The 22604-nt window shown below is 39.8% G+C and overlaps 1 protein-coding gene across 2 annotated transcripts in view; it reads right to left on the reverse strand.

Moving 5' to 3' along the window:
* The window catches only part of arl15a (ADP-ribosylation factor-like 15a), a 101681-nt gene extending 79077 nt beyond the window's left edge, over nt 1–22604 (reverse strand). The window contains exon 1 of one of the 2 annotated variants that reach the window (XM_070963909.1): nt 22233–22604. In XM_070963909.1, the coding sequence (XP_070820010.1) occupies nt 22233–22244 (12 nt within the window). In that variant the 5' untranslated portion in view covers nt 22245–22604. Of the gene's footprint in view, nt 1–16270; nt 16682–22232 lie in introns of those variants that run through there. The other variant, XM_070963908.1, reaches the window with a different exon arrangement.

Here is a 22604-nt window from a genome sequence, read left to right on the forward strand (position 1 = left end):
ACTAAAGACTGGGAAAATGTTCCGAAAACACCTGTTTGGAACATTCCACAGGTAAACAGGTTGATTGGTAACAGGTGAGAGGATCATGACTGGGTATGAAAGGGCCTTCCTGGAAAGGCTCAGTTGGTCACAAGCGAGGATGGAGAGAGGTTCACCACTTTGTGAACACATGATTAGAAAGGTTGTTACTACATGGACCCAGGAACACTTTGTAAATCGTTGTCCGTAAACAGAGACCAAAGTTACTATCAAGCTCTGGTCATTTCTCTCTTGAAGTGCTCTGCTTTGTGAAATCTCTGTGCAAACTTAAACTGGTGTCAAAAGGGGGAAAAGAAAGGGCACCATAAAATATCCCCAGGATGATGCTTTTAATAGAGTCAGGGCAAATACTTTTGTTCCTTCATCATCGATGACGCGGAGGGTTTCGAAACATTTCACCTCTTTGACTTTTGTTTTACAAGAGTGGAAACAATGGCACACAATAAACAAGACTGAAGAAACAACAACGATCTTCCCTCAGAAAAAGCCCTTTAAATTGCATTTCTTTGGTGTGGCTTTCTTTTATTACATTGCCACAGAAAGTTCATCACTTTCAGTTCTCTCTTAACTGCCCAGAGGTTTTACATCCTCCGTACATCCTCTCATGAACATGCTTGTTAATGCCTCATAACACAAACCACAGTTAAGCATGTGATGTGAAATATTCATGAAAAGACTAAAAGAATTCCCTTTACTGTGTTCAGTAACCTGCATGGCACACTCTAAGCTTTACATCCAACAAATACCAGTAAGACATCCAAAGTCCATACTCGCTGTGTGTGCTGTTGGTTAGAAAGGAGAATGCAGTGTATGAATGTCACGTATATGACACAATGCTCATAGAAAAAAGTTGGTTTCATGGGAGATTATTACAAGAAGCTTCTGTAGTAAGTGAGCTGAGCTGACGAGCTGATCAGTGACTACAGGGCTCCACCCAGAGGACGCATGAGTGAATTTTATGGACTGAATTTTGTACCACAAGAGAAATTAAGATGAAGTTTATACAACTGAAGTTTGAATTTCAGTTTTTGAAAGCCATTCAATTTTGGTAAACTTGATAAACAATAGCGAAACTGTCTTCTGCTCCAAAACCATGGAAGGTTTCTTCTTCAGAAGTCATGGTTTCAGATTAAAATGCCTTCAGGTTGCAGCAACTTTCAGCCAAAGAAGTGTCTTCAAACTGCCTTAGAGCTCATCAGGAAAGAATGCCACGGTCAGCAACATCGCTTTTTGTTGCCAATGTGTTCATCTTTAAAGAAAGCGCCAGTGGTAACTCAAGGTGAAACATATTATTTGATTAACAGATTGGTTGACTGACGAAAATTACTTGCCATTTTACACGTAAGTATCACATTTGTCGAGCCCAGTGTCAAATGTAAGCACTTTCTGTTTTTCTCTGTTGGAAACTGGATACTTGGGTTTTTCCAACCATTGATCCAAAAAGCATCAGCAGCTTGAAGGCATCACCTTTGCTCTGATAACTTGTAATGCGTATTTGTTGATTACTTTTTGACTCAGAAATGTATCTAATCACATATTGATAAATCAATCAACGGTGGAGACATTAGCTGCAACTTTAGTGGTAAAATTTGACTGATTGGCAAACGATCACCTCAGGACAAAAACAGACCACATGCTGGACAATCTTTTGGAGGCCTCTTCCAATCAATTAAGTCCATGCTTCAATCTGTGCTGGAATGCTGTCATTCGTGCGCTAAGCTGTGTCTGTTAGGACATTTGACTATCCTTCAAGAAGGAAAATGTCAAGCTCTTTGACAGATGAGGGGGATTTGGAAACCAAATGTACACTCTGTGCTAAACTACATCCCATAAGAGTTGTGTGAACAGTAGAGCCAGTCATTTTGGATGATATGAGAGATTAACTTTGTCTCATAGAAACACTCCTGAATTTGTCTTCTTGCATTTAAATGGAATTTATCATTCTGGAAAAGAGGAATATCATGAGAGAAGAAGTATTTGCACAGATGAGTGCACCGAGTCCTCAAGGTGGCCTCATATTTCTTGCCCATAACGCAATTACACAGAGCAATCATGGACTCAATAGATTGCTGCCAGTGCAATTACAGATATTATGGAATTAAGACATCTTTTGGCTGTTTCCAAAAAAGATGTCCAAAGCAAAAAAAGGACTCATGAAGCCATTCATTTTCCATGCAACTGTTGAAGGTGAATGTTTCACTTGCTCTTTTGTCAGCTCTACCTCACAGTTAATCGGGTTTTGTAGTCATTTTCTGAAACGTACAGGAACCATCTTTTTCTGATTGTCTGCATTGGGCATCTCTTAAATTCCAGTGAGGTGAGTCCCAACCACTCTTCCTTTGTGGAAAGCAGCACAGAATCCCTTTTAATCACTTCAAGATACATTTTTATAGATTTGTTTTTCAGTCACCCTTTCTGATGTTTTAATGTTGAGTTGTTGTTAGTCTCATTTAGTTTGTTTTGTGCCTTGTTTCAATGTCACACTGTAAAATGCTGCGTTGACTTCGTAAACCACCTTCCAATTTGAAATAACTTTGGAGCGTTCCTCTGACAAACTGCAGTGATTTGGGCATTGACCATGTTACCTCTCAAATGTCTTCTGATCCTTTGAAACACATAAAAGTGATGACTGCCAGATGTCTTAACACTTAAAAAAATAACACTAAAAGGCTTTAAATACGACTTGTCTGCCTTTTTAACTGTGGACTATTTACTACAGAGGTTAAGTCCTTCTTCATGTGGTGCTGCCAGTATTTGCCTTTGCACTAAATTCCTACATAGAGTTTAAAAGGACCGGCAGGCGGAGCTGAAGTTTTAGTTGACGGCACTAAGTCTTCAGAGTATGCAGTGTGCTTTAAACAGTCTAGAGCTGTCTGGAGTAAAAGATGCATGACATGCACCACCTCACTAAGTTCAACACTTCCCTTGGTTGTCTTTGTCAACAGTGCCTCTTCACTAACAACAGAGGGCGCCGTTACCTTTTCTTAGAAATCAGCAGGTCCAAGCATGCCCAAACACAATCCTTTCCTCTCCTTCTTAACACTGGGGCAAAGGTATCTTAAATATGTGAGGGCCTCAGTGCTGATCTTGGATGGAACCAGTTTGGGAAGTTTAGATGCATGTAATCTGAGAACTGATCATACAACAGCAACAGTATGTTTTATTGCTCCAGCATCATTTAATGGAGCACTGTGTTGATGTCACAAACCTACTTTTTGCTCTACTCCATTATTTATGTCATCATGTGCCTATAACATTACACTCATCCTGTACAATATATGTACCCAAGGACACTGTACTTTTGGCAATATTTTCATTTTATATTCTTTGTACATAGCCTTCTATAACTGATTTGATTTTGTATCATAACAAGTGTAGCAAACAGACAACAGAAAATGTTGTCTGTTTGCTGTACCTGTTCTGTACCTCTCATTATTATTCTGCTGTTGTAACAAGTGAATTTCGTTTGTGTGGGATCAATAAAGTCTCATCTTATCTCATAACGCCAGAGGAGATTATGGAAAAAGAGTGATGATCTGAGCCCAGTTGAGCTACGTGATTCTCACATGGGTTCAACAGTAATACAAGAGCTGTAATTTTGAATTGTATTAGTCCAGCATGCTTTTTTTTTACTTAAATAGCTGTTTCTGTTGAAAGAGGCACAAGAAAAAGATGTTAATAAAATTGGTTTAAAGGTGTAAAAAGAATGTGTATCTTTCAATTTGTACTGATCTGTATACAAAAACATTACAACTGTTGTGTATTCTACATGCCGCAGTTACTGACAAATGTTTAACAAAGTGTTCCTGAGCCCATGTAGTCATATCCTTTATCCAATCATGTGTTCACAAAATGGTGAACCTCTCTCCATCCTTGCTTGTGAACGACTGAGCCTTTCCAGGATGCTCCTTTCATACCCAATCATGATACTATCACCTGTTACCAATCAACCTGTTTACCTGTGGAATGATCCAAACAGGTGTTTTTGGAGCATTCGAATGCTCAAGCTGGGGTGGTGAAGCATTAAATATAATTTTTTCGTACTGTTTTCTGTTGAGTGTATATCAAAAATGATTAGGAAGATATCACGTTCGGTGTCATTTATGTTTTACACAGCATCCCAATGTTTTTGGAATGTGGGTTGTACATACAGTAAGTTTCAGTCATGATGTTAAATTTCTTATTCTAATACCTTGTTTAGAGGAATATAAGCTTGTTTTTCTACAAATTCCTTTTCATCATTTAACTAAACAAGACAAACTTCGCAAGACATTTTCCATTAAATGTCTAAACATCCCTACAAGAGCTTTGCTTAACAAAAAAAAGTCTAAAAATTGACAAAAACATGATGTTTGCGTCAGCCCTCCTCACCAGGACAGTAACGTCCATGTAAGACTGAGCCTACTGGATGTCTTTGCAGACCAGTGTGTATGAAGACCTCAAACTGTCAGTGCAGGGTTTATTTTTAATGCTGCATTGCATATACATTAAGTAGGAAGCTTACAGTTTAGAAATAATTCAATGTGGGTGCATGCATCTGGGCATATCCATGCAGACATCAACACAGCTGCCCACATTTGTCACACTTCCTCCACATGAAGCCAAAAATATCTGCACTCAAACTAGAAGAGGAAACCCCTTTTTATGGGATTGGGTCTCTCTCATCACTCATATCAAAGAGGATTACATCTGGGGGTGGGCACAAAACTGATGTGGCCACAAGGTTTTGTGCAAAATATTCAGCTCACAGGTCAAACAAACAGATACAGAAGCTCCCGCTCAACAGTAATTGGGTTCATAACTGTATTTCTAGAAAAAGCATTGTTTTAAAAAGTTCAGAAGAGCCGAGTTTGTTCTTCTGATATAGAAGTGACTGATTTAATTGCTTGTGCTTAACAAGGAGCGATACCTATTATATATGCTGCTGCAAAATAGAGCTGTCAGAAATAGTAACTGGAGCATGATCTGCACCAGCTCCATTGTCATAATTAGGAGTCCCTCAGAGATTGCACTGACTGTGGTGTTGACAGTCAATGTTGAGGAGGAGAACTGTTTCCAGCTCTGTGACTGTACCTGAAGTCTCTATTAGTACAACTACTATTGAGCAAACTAAGTTAACATCTATATTGCCTACAGTGCAAGTGCACTCCACGAGAGTCGAGGTGTTGTTTGGAGCCTGTGTCAGCTGTCACGTTTTGCTGTTCATGGTTTCATTCCAATAGGCCATGGATCAGTCCTGCCCACGGACCAATACACCCTAATCCCCGAATGATAAAAAACATGAAGCATCTTCCAAATGCATCTTAACTCAAGCGGGTGAACATGACCAGAGGTTTATAGATTCTCCAAAAATAGAAAGTAATCAGAAAGAACATTTATTGTACATGACATATTTTATCCCTGGGCTGATATATAAGAAAAAAATTGAATTTCCTGGAACAATTTAATCAGGTTGCTGACATGATTTTATTCTGAGTGGACCCTCAATGGACTGAGGTTGGCTGGATCACAAATAAGTGTGAAATGAGTGTTAGAAAGCAACTGTGAATTAAAATCATAACATTTTAGTTTCTAGATGATTTTTGAGGCATGACACAATGGATCGAATGTCTAATCCATAGATTGAGACTTGTCTTAAAAACTGGAGGGCTTCTTTAGTATATAATTAACTTGAACCAAAAAAATTTAATCTTCTAACCCTAACTTTAAGGTTTTATCTGGATTGAGTACAGATTCTGAGACACTAGGATGCCACTTCTCTCATACCAGCAGGGAAACTCACTATCTGCTATTAACATATTTAACCCAAAAGAGTTACTCAAGAAAATAATGCCACATAAACATAAAGCAATATTTCCTGATCATTAATAGTTCCACGACTGAGCTTTGATTTGAAATAAAAAAGGTCTGACAGATCCTCTTAAATCCAAGCTTCACAAAACGCTAATGGAGCATGAAACAAAGTGATCTAAACTGCATACATTTCCCCTAAATTTCTCTGATATAAAATAGCAACCTCGATTACAGCTGCAAACACATTTGGCAAGTACTCATCATGCAGTAATTGTCACTGGAAACTGACCCCAAGCACTGGGGGGGAAAAAGTCTTATTTTGAATCAATATCTGCTTCTGTGGTTCCAATATAAAAGTGTGTGTTCAATCAAAGGTGCCGTTGGAAAAAGGCTACACCAACAGGAAGTCTGGCTCACATGTGCCAGCTGCAAGTTGTTAGATTTTTTCATTTTTCAAAGATTTCATCTATTCCACCACAACCTGCTGCTCCCTTAAAGACTAAAAAATACAGATGGCAGGATTTATCAAAGCAAAGTTTTTTACTGCTGAGAAATATGAATAGAAATGAGGAATTAAGCAGCACGGATAATGACACACTGTTTTTTTTTGTTGTTGTTGTTGTTTTTTCTTTAAAAGCTAATTATTTCAAATGGCAGAAAAGATTAAGAAATGCGATTTGTTGAGAGCAGAGTTAAGCCCACCAGCAGAACAATCTGATGCAACACCAACACAGAGAAGCCATGGATATTACATTTCTATTTGAGTTCTGGACGGACATGGATCTTAACAAAATAAAGCCAGAAAAACCCAATTCAGAAATGTCAGACAAAACGAAATGATTGGTTGGCACTGTCACTCAGATTACTTGCTCAACCTTATTTAGTTTATGTTTTGTAGTGTGGTGTTGTAGTTTGGCAACTCACCAATGAAAAGTGAATATTATTACCTCCTTGTTTGAGCTACAAAGCTGCAGCTAGGTCACACAGAAATGACGATGTGAGGTTTTCACTGGATATTCACACACAGCACTTTTACATGTAAGGCTACAACTAACAGTTATTTTCATTATCAATCCATATTTTTCTCAATTATTTTCAAAATTATATCAGTGCCTGTCAAAGGTCCCAAGGTGATGTCTTCAAAAAGCTTGTTTTAGCAAACTAACTTAGCAGCCAAAAAAGACAAAGAAAAGCAACAAATTCACACAACTGAGAAGCTGGAACCAATTAACTTTTGGTATTTTTGCTAGAAAAAAAAGCCTTAATTATTAATCAATTATTAAAATAGTTTCGGATTCATTAACTATCAGTCGGCTAATCATCAGCTCTGATAACGATTACAATACTTGAAATTCTTAGTATCACATATCACATATCATCACAATAGCAATTTGTAGTACAACACAGTATCACTGATCACCACTCATCAGCACAAACACTGATATATTAAAACAAAAGGTTAAACTTGAAAAATGTGAAAAACCCTGAAATCACTTAGAGAATGATAATGAAAACAATTTGTAAGGATACAATACGAATATAAGGAACAAGATAAAATACCAATCCTGCTGCTTTTCAACATGTAGTCACAGTCTGCATTTAGAAAAAATTGAATTCACTTGGTTTAGGGACTAACAATGACTGGTAGACTGATTGTGAAGAGAAAGAGGCCCTCTGGCTTGGATTACTGAAGGAATTTTCAGCCCACTCGTGTATTACAATGTCTTGTGGATAAGCATATTACAATATGTGCTTCAAGCCCTGAGCTCAGTGTGAAGATGGGTCTGTGTCGTGTCATGGGGACAAAGACTATTGTATAACAGAAAAATGCTTTTAGGCGTCTCACAACAAAGGCCTTTACATTCAAAAGGCATCCGAAATATAGGCCAGCAGAACAGATTCATGCAACATATAAACAGAACAATGACTATGTATCACAAAGGTGTAACTGAATCTGTTGCAACAACATTTAAACGTTCCCTCCACTAAAAAGAGTTTGGCTTACAAACCTGGATGTTTAGCCATTAAAATCACTGTTTTCATAATTATCTGCTGAAGGGGGAAAGCTTTTGAACCTTTCAATTAAGCCATTTAAAATTTTAGTGGAAAAACCATATCAGGTACAAATTACTATTCAAAGCCAGTGTTTTTCAGGTTTTTCTTTCCACTCTTGGTTAAATGGATCAAACCAAACCTTGCATAAAAACATCAATTATTTCCAGATATTCAAAATATTCTGCTGATCCCAAAGGGTGCTGTCTTTTTAAGTCATCAGTGTCTGGTAGCCACATTGCAGTGCTACAAGCTCCGGAGCTCAAATAAATGTGAGAAATGTGCATGCACTGTTGTTTTATTCATTTCCACTCACAAACACATCCCAACACAAAAATTAAATTGGACTTTTAAGTACTTCATGTATTAGACAGAGTTTCAGGCACATTAGATTTGGACAGCCACAGAGCCTGGAGGCATCAAAATTAATCCAATTCCATATCTGATTTTTGCCATCATTTTGCCACCCTAGCCCAATGAAACACACCCAAAAGCCACAAACTGAGTTGTGTGTCATTTTCTGTGACCGATGAAATTAAATTTACACTCCTAACTAACTGCTCCTCAGCTTTCATGACTGCAGCAGTTATTTGGCGACCCCCTTCACACATGCTCAAATAGCAGGAACTGCAGCAGAAGATGCTGCTGATTTTTTTTACCACTATAAACATGCTTATTTTTAACACACACCAATTGTTCTACAGGTTTCTGTCCTGCTTCTGTTGCTATTCCATTCTAATATGGTGTAAATTGCTCAGTTTAACTTCAGGACATTTGTTTGCCCATGATCCTGCTCTGCTACTAAGGAGATTCCAGCCCATACAGTAGTCTGACTGCTAAGACATGCAGCTGCAGCTTAACTGAATAGCCACATTGCTGGATTTGCAAGATCACAAGATCACACAAGCTGAAAATCCATTTTGCCAGGCTTCAAGTTATGTTTTTGTGGCCAAACCACAGTTGTTTTGGACCCTTGTATGAGGAACTACCTGCAGATGCAGCGGGTATGGTTTGGGTGTGAAGACAGCGAGAGAAGCAACTGTTCGTTCAAAAACAACAAGGCAGCTCCTAAAGAGGTTAGATGCTGCCATAGATTATATCATTATATCAGAACTGGAGAGTATTTCTTGGTGCTGAAGGCTATTCTTGATGGAAAAGATGTTAGCGCTCTTCTCCCGACTGGCTTCTGCAAAAGTCCCACTACAAGAAGTGGTTCGTTGATCTGATTGCTCTTTTCCAAAGTTTCCAAGGATGACTTCCCAGAAGGGTCTGTGTACTAATCCGTCTGGTGAATTCCAAGTTCCTGATATATGTGGAACAAGAAGGCCAAACAGCCAATACATACAGGAAGTTATTCTTTGTAGTTTCCCAAAGAACCAGAGCCAAATCCCATCCCAAAATGTCCTTGGCGCAACAAAACAAATCAGTAAGGACTGGCATCCGGGTTTTAGGAAACAGTACTTGAGGTAGGTGGGTGACCTTTGGTGATCTCTCGAACATCATCCAACCTGGTTCTGTGGTTATTTTGAAGTGTGGGATATTCATGGCCCAGGATGGGGCAATGGCTGCTCCCATCCTGCCTTTCAAAAGAACGGAAGAAGGTGGGGAAATGTACGCTGCTTACACACTGTGAGAAGAATGGTTTATTTACTGTGCAGAAAGTTTGCTGTGACATAATAGGCATCACAAAAACAATAACTCTGTGGGATTAATGAGTCCCGAGGGCTTAAAAAAAGAGTCTACACAGATTTTTGAATTGAATTCTGAAGGCCTATCTGAGCTCAAAGAAGCTTTGCAACACAATTCAAAAACAAACTATTCCATGTAAATATCTTTAGCAGAGCTGTAGTTGTACCACACACTGTACTTGGTGAACAATGTATACATTCTAACAAAAAAAAGTCATTTGGAGCATTTAGAGTTCTATGTTCAGGTTATGCTGTGATCAGAGAGATAAAGATGAATGGATTACATCCAACCCCTGAGGTATCCCAAGATAAGAGAGTTAAAAATACCTCCTCCTGAAAACAGGATGACTTTTTTTAACACAGTTTCAAAGGTAGGTAAAGGAATTTCCTCTAAAAACTGCTGTAGGAATTTCTTTTTGTGTCCTTAAGTTTTCCTTTTGATAAATTTTACTGAATGTATTAAGCTGTTTGTAAAGCCTCTACAACTTAAAGAAAAAATTTGTCACTAAAAAAAGTGTGTAGAGTCAAACCTTCCCCATATTTTGCCGGGGTATACGGTATTACCGTGACTTATTAAAAATCACTTTGCAGGGCAGCATGACATGCGCGCAGTTCAGACAGTCAATGCTCACGCTAAGAAGCACCAATCCTAACTTGTAGCATACCAGAGTGAAACCCAGCTAAAAGCCTTTACCAAGCATTGCCACCCAAACGAAACATAATTCATACCCCACGAAATTATATGCATGTAATGAAAACACGAAAATAGTGCATGTCAACGGTACCGCATCTGCTGATTTCACCACTTCACGCAAACCACAATAACCCCGTATCATATGAAAGCAGAGAGTCTGATGATCACTGTGCGACGAAAACTTGGTGAGCTAGCAGCCAAAGAGTAACAGAAAAAAAAAATTACATACAGTATGTCTTACCTTCGCTGTTTTGTGGTCAAAACTTATATTCCAGCCCAAAAACACGCTGCTGTCTCCTCCTACGACTCTGTGTTAGTTTGAGATCAATCACGAAGGTCCTGCTTGTTTACATAAAGAGGAGGGGGTTTCTAGAATGGAGGGAGCGCTCTTCATGCAATAACCTATCTCTGGGCTTACTTCCTTCTGGATCGTCATTGGTGTTTCTATGGTGAATTTGGGTGGGTCGCTGAGCTATTGACCGGCGTAACCACGCAGTTAGTTTCACCGCTCCGTCTCATGAATGAGCAGAGCGGTCACAGAGGACTCTGCCGAGCAGCCCGAAGTGTTATTTTACTGTTTTATTTGCATTTCGTCTTTTCATGAGAGCTAAAAACAATAGCAAGCAGAAAAAAGGCTGAAAAGGTGTTTTCAACAGAGGAGTTTCTCTGTATGCTTGAACGAGATAACGGTACTCTGCCCAGATGAGCACCTGGACATACCTGTGTTAAAACATCTGTATGACTGCTCGGGTTCATTTTTTTAGCATTTTGCACAGTCGCCTTTTTCTCAAGTAAAAATTCAGCCAGATACATTGAATGGAGTGGACTTCATTTTTGTTATGACAATGCTACAATTATGTTAGACCACTATAGACCTATGTGCGCAGCATTTTTTTTTTTTTGTTGTTGTCCTTGTTTTTAATGACGGTAATGAAACTGATACCGTTGCTATTTTTAGATATACCTTATAACCGGATTACCGCCCAACCCTAGTGTTGAGTGTCTTTGCTTTATACATAAAACAGGATTTTGAGTTTCTTCTATCGACAGAGTGGGCAAAGCTCAGGTTAACAGTACAGCAGTGCTTGCTGCTGGTCACCAACACTATAGGGGCATCAACAGAGGTCCTTCCAGATGAGGTACTATCACCCCAATCAATGTCAACCCGCAATCTCTCTCAGAAGCGACAATGAAATTGCTGTCAGACAATCTGACAGTTGCTGTACAGAAACCTGATGAAAATATCCCTCTATATAAAAAGGCTTAAGATATCACAACATGTATGCTATAAAATCTAATATATAATGCATTCTATGCATTATATATGCATTCTATGCATTAGATTTAAAAAAATTACTTCAATCAAAAGCTGTTCCTACTTAACAAGCCTATTCTTGTTTAAAATTAATTAGTCCCCTGAGAACACAAAACTGGCAACTGCTTTGCAAATACACCTTCAACATTTAAAGAGAGAGTGTGCCCTTATTTTGGAAATCTTGCATGCATATTGCATTACAAATGAAACTGTTCACAGCAGAGATTTAACGTCACAGCTGAAAGCGCACCATGGTCAATCATTTCTGTTTTCCCACTTTGTACACTCACCAAGGGGTCTTTTTGAACTTTGAAGCCATTTGGCAATGTCTAGCAGTTATCTATTCAAAACCAAGAAGGCATAACAACGGTGGTACAAGAGCTATCCTCTTATTAAGTTTAAGCTGGACTGAACTGCTTTAACCCTGAACCAGGTTCAGAGTCAGGGATCCACATCAAATACATGAGTGTGACTTGAAAACAAATGTGCTGTGGCTGCTCACAGCTGATGAGTGGAGACAAACATTTATCAGGCCTGTGGTGACAGGAAAAGAGGCAGGCCTATGCAGTGACACAGCACGGAAACCCAGGAGACACGAAGGAACAAAACATCCTCACAACACTCCTCACAACACGCCTACTCAGGTGTCAAACACAGCCTTCAGCTAGAGACTGATAAATGGATCAAGTAAAATGATACAGAGACACTGGTATTCTATATTTCTCAAAGAAAAAAAGTGCACACCAGACTTGTCTATGTTGGACAGTAATGTTCAAGTGAATGACAGAACACTGTATAACCGCTGTTTTCTTGCAATGATGCTTAAACTCAAATTAATCTTTCTTTCTGATGCAGTTACATGACTATTTTGTAACTGTACATGGTCAAATCGTGTATTTAAAAATATTAACTGGACCACCATATAAACTATAAAACTGAAACAACAAAACAACGGTGTTTCAGAACTGTACAAACTTCATTTTATTTTCATATGTAAACAGGATGCAGGTGCTACCACTGTGGTGGCAGCTGCACAACACAACTTTAAGATACACTGTTGTTCATTTTTTCATTTTCATAACCTATAAACTCAGAATCCTCTCTGTAAAATTAGTTGTTCAGAATCAAAAAATCATCTGTATACAATACTGTAGCAAGTGTACCATCAACCACTCTCTGCATAACCTTTTTATGCAAACAAAGCTTAATAACAGCAACCTTAAACCTTCAATCAGCTCTCACCATTGCCCAATAAAAGGAACTGGTCAATCTAGTTCCTGCTTTGTTCAACCAGTCCTGTATGAAGGTGCTGCTAAAGCATCCATGTTGTTTCAGGTTTTAGGCACTATGCAACCTTGTGTGGGGCTTCGATGTGCATTCTAACATCATTTAACATCAGCGTTCTCATCAGGCACACTCCATCAGCTTTCTTTCCTAATTAAACACGAACCAGGCTTGAGACTTTTGGTGTGAATGATGTTGCTTGGGCCTGAGGGTCGGAGCCAGCAAATCAGCAGAGCAGCCATTTTCCACTCCATTAATAACCTAATGAGGTGACCACGAAGTGCCTAATATGATCACTTAGAGCCTTAATGGTTAAGGCATCTTGCAAAGACAGGGTCCAAAAAGCAATAGCTATGGCACACACAGCACAAGGTCACTTATACTAATGTCCGATGGCACCTGCGGTTACCAAGAAATTAACCAACATCTAACTACAGTCTTGCACTGGAAAATCACATGGTCTGATTCATGCTGCAGTTTGTTAGAAATCTAGAAAGCTAATGGCTGCATGGCAGCTAGTGGCATCCTGTGAACGTCATGGGAATGTGAATACTATCAGCCAGTTTTAACAATCTTAAACACAGCATGGAAAGAATATGGGTCAACATAAAATTTAGAACAATAAACAAATAATATTAAAGTTAAACATAAAAATACTCCTCCAATTAATTGAAAAAGAAAAACTCTTCATATACTATTTTTGCCATGCAATTCTATCTTTCTGTATCGTCATTGATCATGTTTTAATTAGGCTATTATTGAATTATTCAATAAAGATACCAGCATGCATGCTATTCTTGCAATCACCATGGAAGCGTGCGGCGCAGTATCAAATTCTCACTCATGTTAACAACCGATAGATGTGGTGTAACCCTTTAACATAGAATTATAAAGCTTTTGCCTGCACTTTTACCAACCTCAAAAAAATTTCTTTTTCCCGACATTATGACTCATTACTAACTGTAAACATGTATGACCTGGTGAATCAGACAGGTGCTTTGCACATTGAACTTTATTTTCCTGAATAACTTTGCATGTTTAACTTCAGTTTGCACCGTGAGAGCTCTGTCTTCTCTTAATTCGAATCAATCTTTTATTCTATTTATTCTATTTTATCTTTATCTAGCACAGTAGTTTCTCTGTACATGTACGTTAACTTCTTCAGGTCAGCTTAGTGTGAATTATGAGTGTTTTGTCATATGTGAATTGCTGCAATTTCCCTTAGGGGATCAATAAAATAATAAATAAATAATAAAATAATCTGTCCATCTATCTAGCCTCACATAATGTCATAAACACAGTGCTGTTTATATCAGGTAAGCCTCCATAATAAAACCCTGCTTGGATAACACCGATAACCGAAGCTCAGGGTTTGTGCAGGTTGGAATATTTGAGAAAATAGCAGTTCTGTAGGTTCCTGGCACTGGCAATGCCGCTCAGCCATCTGCTACAGTTTGATAGGCATTACTGACATCTTGATTACACAGACTGATGATAAGCACTGTATAATATTGGCGAAAGTCGAATACGATGTCTCTTCTGCTATTTATAGTGTGCACAGTGTGAGTGGGTGACTTTACAGAGAACAATCAGCGGGAACACAGGAGAGTCTGAGAGATTACACCCAGTCATAACAAGAATGGCTTGTTGTTAATACAGAGCCGATTCAGAAATAGAGACACTAAACCTAAATGGCAAAGCATACTGTAAATCTGATGTGACAGATGAAATAAATGATTGAGCCAGTGTAAAGGAATAAGAAAAGTTTTTCTTGATTTTCCCAGTGGCATAGCTCATTCGCCACTGTCAGGATTGAATGTCTGATATGAAATGATGAAGGTTTTGGACTAAGACGTTTGTTTTTTATCACAACATGGTTATAAATTTGTATTGCAGACATGCGACAGCACTGGGACTGGATCATATCAGTCATCTCCCACAGCATCACACATGTCGGGGTTTGATTTTGCCCACCACTGTATGGGATACTGTGATGACTCAGCAGGGGTTTGAATCTCAATGCCCACAAGCCAATAAAAACAATCACTATTGATTCACATTTTAAGCACTCCCACAGTATATCTTAGTGAGGGTCTGAAAAATAGCTAATAGGGTCCAAGGGGGATTTAACCCTCTTTTCACATGCATGGAATGCACTGATTTCACAGTTTCAAAGGACAATTTTTCATAAATTTCATCAAGATTTTATGTTGTTATTTTATGACGGACATCTTTGGAGGTTCTCAGTTAATTGTATTCTGTTGCAAACCTGGTTGCACCTGGTCAACTGCCTGTCAGCACTGTACGGACATCTGTTGTCCCCAGAGGATGAAGCCTACTGACTGATGAACCCACAAGCAATGAAGAAAACCTAATTTGAGCCTCGAGTGAAACAGTCCACAGCTGAGATGCAAAGCACCCAGTGGGCGCTAGGAGTAACCATCCTATCAACAGGTACGCAATGGTTTGTCAAACTGCCTCTGAATACAGTTATTAGCAGCTACAGATGTGATTATTATCAACCTTCAAAATCTTCAATATCTTGAGGATTGTCAAGTCACGAACAGTACTGCTATAGGCTATGCTTGTCATGTACTGTAGCTGTGCACAAGCATTCTGTTAAACACTCCTATTTCTAAGTAAGCCTCTCTGTTATTGTTCATTGAGAAAGCTTCACCAGCTGGTTAGGGAATAAGAGGGGACCTGACAATACGCAACATGAGTCATCAGCCCTGGTTAAAATAAAACTGTTTATAAACGTGTTACGAAAAAAGATCCAAAGGGCAACAATTTGCCATAAAAGTTAAACTGCCTCTTACTCAACATGACTACTTAATGTGTACATTGATGAATGAATCAATGAGTGTAAAGGAGACAGCATTATTGAACGTAATCTTTAACCACTTTCACAAAAGCATCATTGCAGTAACAACAATAACAAGACAAAAACAACTTCAATGATATTCCCATCACTGTCTCTGTAGCTTAATATTCATTGATCCATTCATAACTGCACTGAACTAAAACCATTAACCATGCCAGTTGCTAGGAGCTGCAGGAAAAAGAGACCACAATCTATCTTTATTTCTACTCTAAGAGAAACTGACTTTACTCAAAGACTGCTTCTCCCTGGGTTTAATTTACATCTCACAATACTAACGTCCACCAGTTCCACCTTAATATCATGTGAACACCCACTCAAATGAATCGGAGCGTACCATTCGGTGACCAGGCAGCAGTGAAGCAGCAGCTGCTGTTGCTTGGTCAGTATTTGGTTCAAAACACGAGGACACGTTAAACCGCCGTGAAACTAAGTTAACACAATTCAATCGAGCATACACTCAGCACAGCGAGTCCCTGCCGTTCTTCAAAATAACAGAGAGCAGCATGCATGCGTTTTCTTACCGTGTAAAGCCCAATCCTGCACAAGGCAAGGGAGAGCTGCATGTGCTCCGACATTGTCCTCAGCAACAAGCGTAACCCCCGGCAACAAACAAGCCGAGCTCTGGAGTAAGTGAATGGATGAAGGAGGATCAGGAGTAGCTGAGCACAACAGTGTCAGGTCAACAACATGAGTCCAGCCCTTCACCGGCTCGCTGTCAGCAGCCAATATCCACAAGCCATTTCTTTTTCAATCTGAGCTTCACAGAGCGGTTTTGTAAGGGTGTAGATGAGCATGATTGAAGGCTGTGTTTACTCCCTGGGTTCATTCATAGAAAGATAAAAAACTATTGCCACAAGGATCAGCGGACAGACACAAGCTTGAGATTAGTTTTTGAGGATCCCTCTCTTCTCAGAGATTAAGGGCTCAGTGACAGCTAGGGATCCAGAATAAGACTACAAATTGGATTAGTCACCATTACCCACCCACGCACTGTGCCCATACTGTATGCACGGCTTCATAAAGTATGAAAACCATTGCTTTCTATGTATGGAGGAGGATGAAGGGATGGACCACTTGAGCTTACTGCGGTCATGGAGATTTCAATAACTGTTGTGGGACGCATTGTCGGAAGTCAGTCTGCTCGGGGAGAACTGTGAGTCATGTTCAAGTAGCTTGTTTTGGTCAGCTGAGCTGTCTCGCAATAGTTACTGCTACCATCTGCTGACATACTGCAGTTATAAAAGAGTGCTAACTGTAATACAATAAGGCTAAGTGGAAACTAGTTACACCAGCAATAAGCAGTCTAGATTTCAAATTGATCACATTTTTTGAACATTGTAACTATCAGGCTGCTGCGTGCAACACAGAATTCAGTTTGAACTGCGCCTATAATAAACCAATGCATGTTTGCATTGCGCCTGGTATGTCATGGTAGCCGTTCAAAATTTGACAATAAAGAATGACAACAGGACAAAGACCCTTGTCACTGTCCTCACTGCAGTAAAACACTGCTCTACTTAGCCTTTTACAACTCCAAGCTCAACAGCTGAGAGAAAGCATTTACATAAACTGAATTTGGCATGTTGTCCCATCCAATCTGGTTGTACATGTTGGAAAAGAACATCCATTACTACCTAAATCATAATTAATACACTGGTTTCATTCACTGAACACTTCTTTTCATGCTGCACACATGTCTTTTGTAATGCAACTCCTCATGTAACAAGGTGGCATAATACTAGGTCTGCAGCAATTTATTCAGCCTGTCTGTAGGTCAGCAAGATGCTTCTTTATGAAAGACATGACTCACTGGTACAGCTCTGCTTATCAAATCTTTATAGCTTTTATGGACCCATCCTACCATGGAGGACCATAACACTTGTTTTGTGTTACTTTTATATGCGGTGCTAATTATTTGGTGTGCATTGACATATACTGATTCATTTACACTGAAATCCTGAAATACATTTGCAAATGGGTTGTTCACTAATATGGAGTTTGATCTGACTCCATATCCTACAACTCATCAAAAAAAAAAAAATAAAAGCAGGAATATATATTACCAACAACAAATCACTCCACCTATCCATGCCCTTCATATTTGTTTTTCATATTCGTCTTTCACTGAGAAAAAGTAATGAGAGTGGTGATAGCCAGCGATAAAGTAAACAAAATGAAATGCAATAAAAAAAATATGAAAACAGGTCACTAATGCCTCTTTAGCACAATGGTCCATCAACTTATGTGGGTGCAAATATAAAAAGGAACTCAAAGTGCCTGTGTTTGGTCATGATCATAGCATTATGAAATCCCATAAATATTCCCTCATCTCCACCAGCAACACTGGCGTTGCTGCAGCCTGAAGATGCTGACTCACTAGCACTCTCCACAGACACAAGGGAATCACTACAATGAGGTGCTGGCCAGCACACACGACAACCTGGCTGACACGCTGCTGGCAGGTTAAAATCAGGGACGGGGCTTCAGGAATGCAGTTGTGCTCTGAAAGGTATTTCACGTTACAGCTGGAGGCTATGCACTTAAAGTAAAAGGGCAGGATTAAGGAACTGTGGCTGACTTGACCAGACTTTAGGTAAATATCCATTCAAACCGAAACCTGAGTAAACCTCCTCTCCCCAATGGATTAAGTAAATGATTAGCTTAATATCCATCCACATATAAAAAGCACACACATTGCCAAAAGATCTTGTGAGACTGTCGGTGCTCTTATCTGCATACAATAGGTCATTTTTGTTTGCCTCCGAAAGGCGCATGGCGGGGACCTCTGCCAGCACCAGCAAGGTGTGGTGCACGGTCACACAGAGGACAAAACTGAGAGGAAAAGTAACACCTGCCTTGTATCCTATAGGCTAACGACCTGGATTCCTGCAAGAACAAGAATTTCCCATCAGTTTTCTTTCCTCTGTGTTCAATGGTGAGGTGTCAGTCTGCTATAGCCCGCTGTGTGCCCTTGGACAGGAGATCTGCTCTGAAATACAGTTGGTCAGCCGAAAACACTGCATGCTTCTACTAAAACAATTTATTTTGATGAGGTGTGATAGTTAGGGCTGCCATAAACAATGGGGTGTCCTGCTAGGCAAACGGTGAAGACGCATTCCACATAACTGCAGTGTCTCTGGTTCAGTTCTGGCTGGGAACCTTTGCTGCATGTCATGTCCCTCTCTTTCTCTTTCTTTACTGTCTGCTGGCAAAAATACCAAACAATTACCCTAACAAAACTAACTTTTTAACGTTATATTCCAAAATGTTTATTCACAATAGAGCTTAAGAAAATCAAAATCCAACCATGACACTTTCAACATCCAATCAGCCAAACCGGATCACGTTTTTAAAGTTTTAATGCCGTTCAAATCTACGTTCAACAACTTCACAAAAAGGAAATAAGGGACAAAGCAAACAGGTGGTGAGTAGCTTGGGTAACAATTCAAAACTAACAGAAAACAGGTGTTTGGGCAGTCGCTTTGGCCTGACAACACTATTAATAGTGATGACAGCTGAATAACTGCCTTCTCTGCGGTATAGCTACTGTCTAAAATGCTTTCTTGTTTCAGAAATATGGACATATAGGGTTCTCCATCTCTGCAAAATATGTACTCACGAGCCAGCTAGTAATATGCAAGACAAGTCAGCTTTTTCCAAAGGGAACTGCAATTGAAATTCAATTGTGAGGTGCAGTCTTAGCATAATAAGGATAAAATTATATATCATCTAGAAACACTTACACTGTTAGCCTACATATCTCCTGCCACTAGTCATCGTTACACCAAATGTTATTCACTCACTTGCAAGTGTGCACAACAGAGGATGGACCACCAAGGAGTTTAGTGTTTAATTTAAGAATAACAAAGAGACCAGAACATGGATGAAACAATCAATTGTGTCAAGCATTTAGCAACAAAAATGCATCCAAGTCATCATAACAAAACACTCAATGCAACAGCTCAACTGAAATCAAGAGACGAGGACATAATAAACAGAATTTCTCTAAATTTTCCTCCTGTTTATTCTTTCTGAATATGAGCCAGATGACTGGAGGTGTGGTCCAGCCTATTAACAGAGGAAGCTTGGCTCAGTTATCTGTCACACCCATCATTGCCATATCATTTGAGGTCAATGCCTGGTGGTTGCTGTTGTCACTGAATCTTTGTCGTAAGATAGTGACAAATTCCTCAAAAACCACACTGGTTGATCTGTATGAGACAAAGTCAGTGAGGGTTGTTTTGTTTTTTTGTTTTTTTTTACAGATACAGTTTCCTTTAGGGCAGAGCTACAAAATGACCTGAATGTCAGTCCACCTGAAGGTTTATTCACTGATGTGTAGCAGAAACATACAGCAGTCATTCCTTCAACAAAGACAAATGTTGTGTAGGATTGAAGAGTTAGCCTAGTGGCTGTGAATTTGCCTACAGCCAATAGCGAGCATAAATTACGCAGTGGAATATCTATTATATAAATATGACCTTGCAAGCATAACAGCATGTTAAGCAATAATGTACAAAGAAAAAGACCATTTACAAAAGCACTGTCTGCTACAGTGAAACCTCAGGAGAATACTGCATGTTCTTGTTTGAGTTTTAGAAATTATCAATACGGGCACAGCTTACATACAAAATACCCTCTCTTTGATGTCACTCACAACACATTCAACGTGACCCGTCTGGGGAAATCTGCAACAAGTTAGCGTCCAAGAGTTTGTCACACTGTGCATTTGTAATTTGGTAAGGTTGTATCGTGGCAACAGCTCGCACCGAATTCCTCTGTCAGTGCTGCCGTTTTGTGTGGTCTTTTTTAACACTACGCTGACCATGCAGGAGTACAGTCCTTCACCATGCCCCAGCTCCCAGTTGAAACTGAATCCACCCAGGGCCAGATCAGTGCTTCAGTCATACTTCAAACCACAGTTATTACCCAGCAATGTGCAGAAATTATGTGCTTCCTTTCTTGTTCATCCCAATACAATTTTAGGCCTTACCTGATCTAAAACTTACCTAAAAGCATGCATAAGACCTGCAGAGTTTATTGAGGGTTTAGTGACATGTTCCTATTGATTTATAGGAAAGACAGAGACATAGTTCTGGCCTGGGTTTTGTGGCAGGTCTCCAGTGTTTCACAGCAGGAAAGGAGGCCCTGCGCCTATTGAGTGCCTGACCTCCGAGGACAGCCAAGCACTCAGCTCCAACAGTCCACAGAGTTACAGCTGTGCTTTCCACACAAAACTGTTTGTCACAGATAATCTTAAATCCTCAAGCTAGTAAAATGAAGGGGGTTTTTTTCCTCCAAGTATGTAAGCAAAGACTAAACATGGTCAAAACTGAGAAAAATATACAGGCAGTGTGAGTGTCTGCAGCAAAGTGCATTTTCCCAAGAGTAAAACAAGAAAGCTGAGGATAAAATTAGTTTCTATCATTTCAGGTCACGAGTGTGTGCTCCCTTGGACAACAATGCCTCTTGTGTCTAACTTCAAAGCATAAACTTTCCATTAACGTAACAGAGATTACAGAATGACTTATGTAAACTATGAATGCTCCACTTCTGTTCCCCACAAGATTTGTTACAGCCGCAGACAAGCTGGACATAAATCAGTCTGTATGAACTATAGCACAACAGCTCTGGTTCAGGTTGCCGGATGGGACTCGGTCATCTGGACTGGAGAAATGTCTCAATGAAGCAGAAGTTCAAAGTTCCTTTCAGGTCCCACATCTTGGGAGGCCCATTATAAACAAACTGATAACACTGGGTGGGCAAGTTCCTCTGCATTTCACACTGTCACTCTGTCTCCCCTGTGAAATGACAGGACAATGTCTGCCTGCTATTTTTCCTGTGACTTTATGAATTCCCAGGGAAAGCCGTCAGTTACAGCTTCCTCTCTATTGTTACACTTTTTCAGCAGCACCCATCCCATCCCTACAATGTGGGCAAAGGCCCAAAAACCATAATCTCCCAGGCTAGAGCTGGCAAAGTGGCGTGAACTGTAATAATTGCTTTGGTCACAGGTATTACAAATATGCAAGGGACTAATGTTTCGAACCAGTCCAGTTATTGAGTGTCACACTTCCAGCGACATGTTAACTCCAAGAAGCCTGATCCAACACACAGTGCAGCTTTATCCTCAGCAGCAAAAGGGAGTTTTATGGGGAAACAATGTTCTCATCCCACATTACACTGCTAACAGTACTTCAAAGGTGTAGCTAGTTAGCTAGTTATCGTGTCTCACATGTAAACAGATCAGGGTCTGGGTCAACCAGTTAGACCTTGCTCACACAACACTAACAGGGAGAAGCTACAGGCTCGAGCTGACACATTAGCATCAAACAAAAACCGGTACGACATTGAATTGCTGACAGTCTCACACCTGAGTGACATCACTGTCTGATAAGGAGCCCAAATGGCAAGAAGAGAAACGCTAGGACAAGTCTGTGATAGGAATACGCCATGCCACATCGTTTCGATTCATTTACTCACCAGATAATCCATGTACTATCGCTGACCAGTCACAGCAGCACGAACTGGCTTTGTAGTAATCCCGTTTTTGCTTCAGTGAGTCCAAAATGTAATAGATTTGACCACACGTCGCTTTGTATTCCCCGCCTTTCGACAGCCACAGCTAAATAAAAACCAACCTTTGGTGGGTTTAAAAGCAGGATTTTTGTCGCCGTCTTCCTCCCTAACAAGACCAGTTTCAGGACGGAGACGGACGAGTTTGTGTACAACGACGAGGGCCACTGGGTTCCCGTGCTTTTTCTGAATAAAGAGCCCCTCGTCCACCGGCTGACTTCCAGTTTTATCACACAATTATCAGTTGAGTGTTTGGTTGAGGAAACTAGCGAAGCCTAC

The sequence above is a fragment of the Chaetodon trifascialis genome, chromosome 6, assembly GCF_039877785.1.
Source record: "Chaetodon trifascialis isolate fChaTrf1 chromosome 6, fChaTrf1.hap1, whole genome shotgun sequence".
NCBI classification, from domain to species: Eukaryota; Metazoa; Chordata; class Actinopteri; order Chaetodontiformes; family Chaetodontidae; genus Chaetodon; species Chaetodon trifascialis.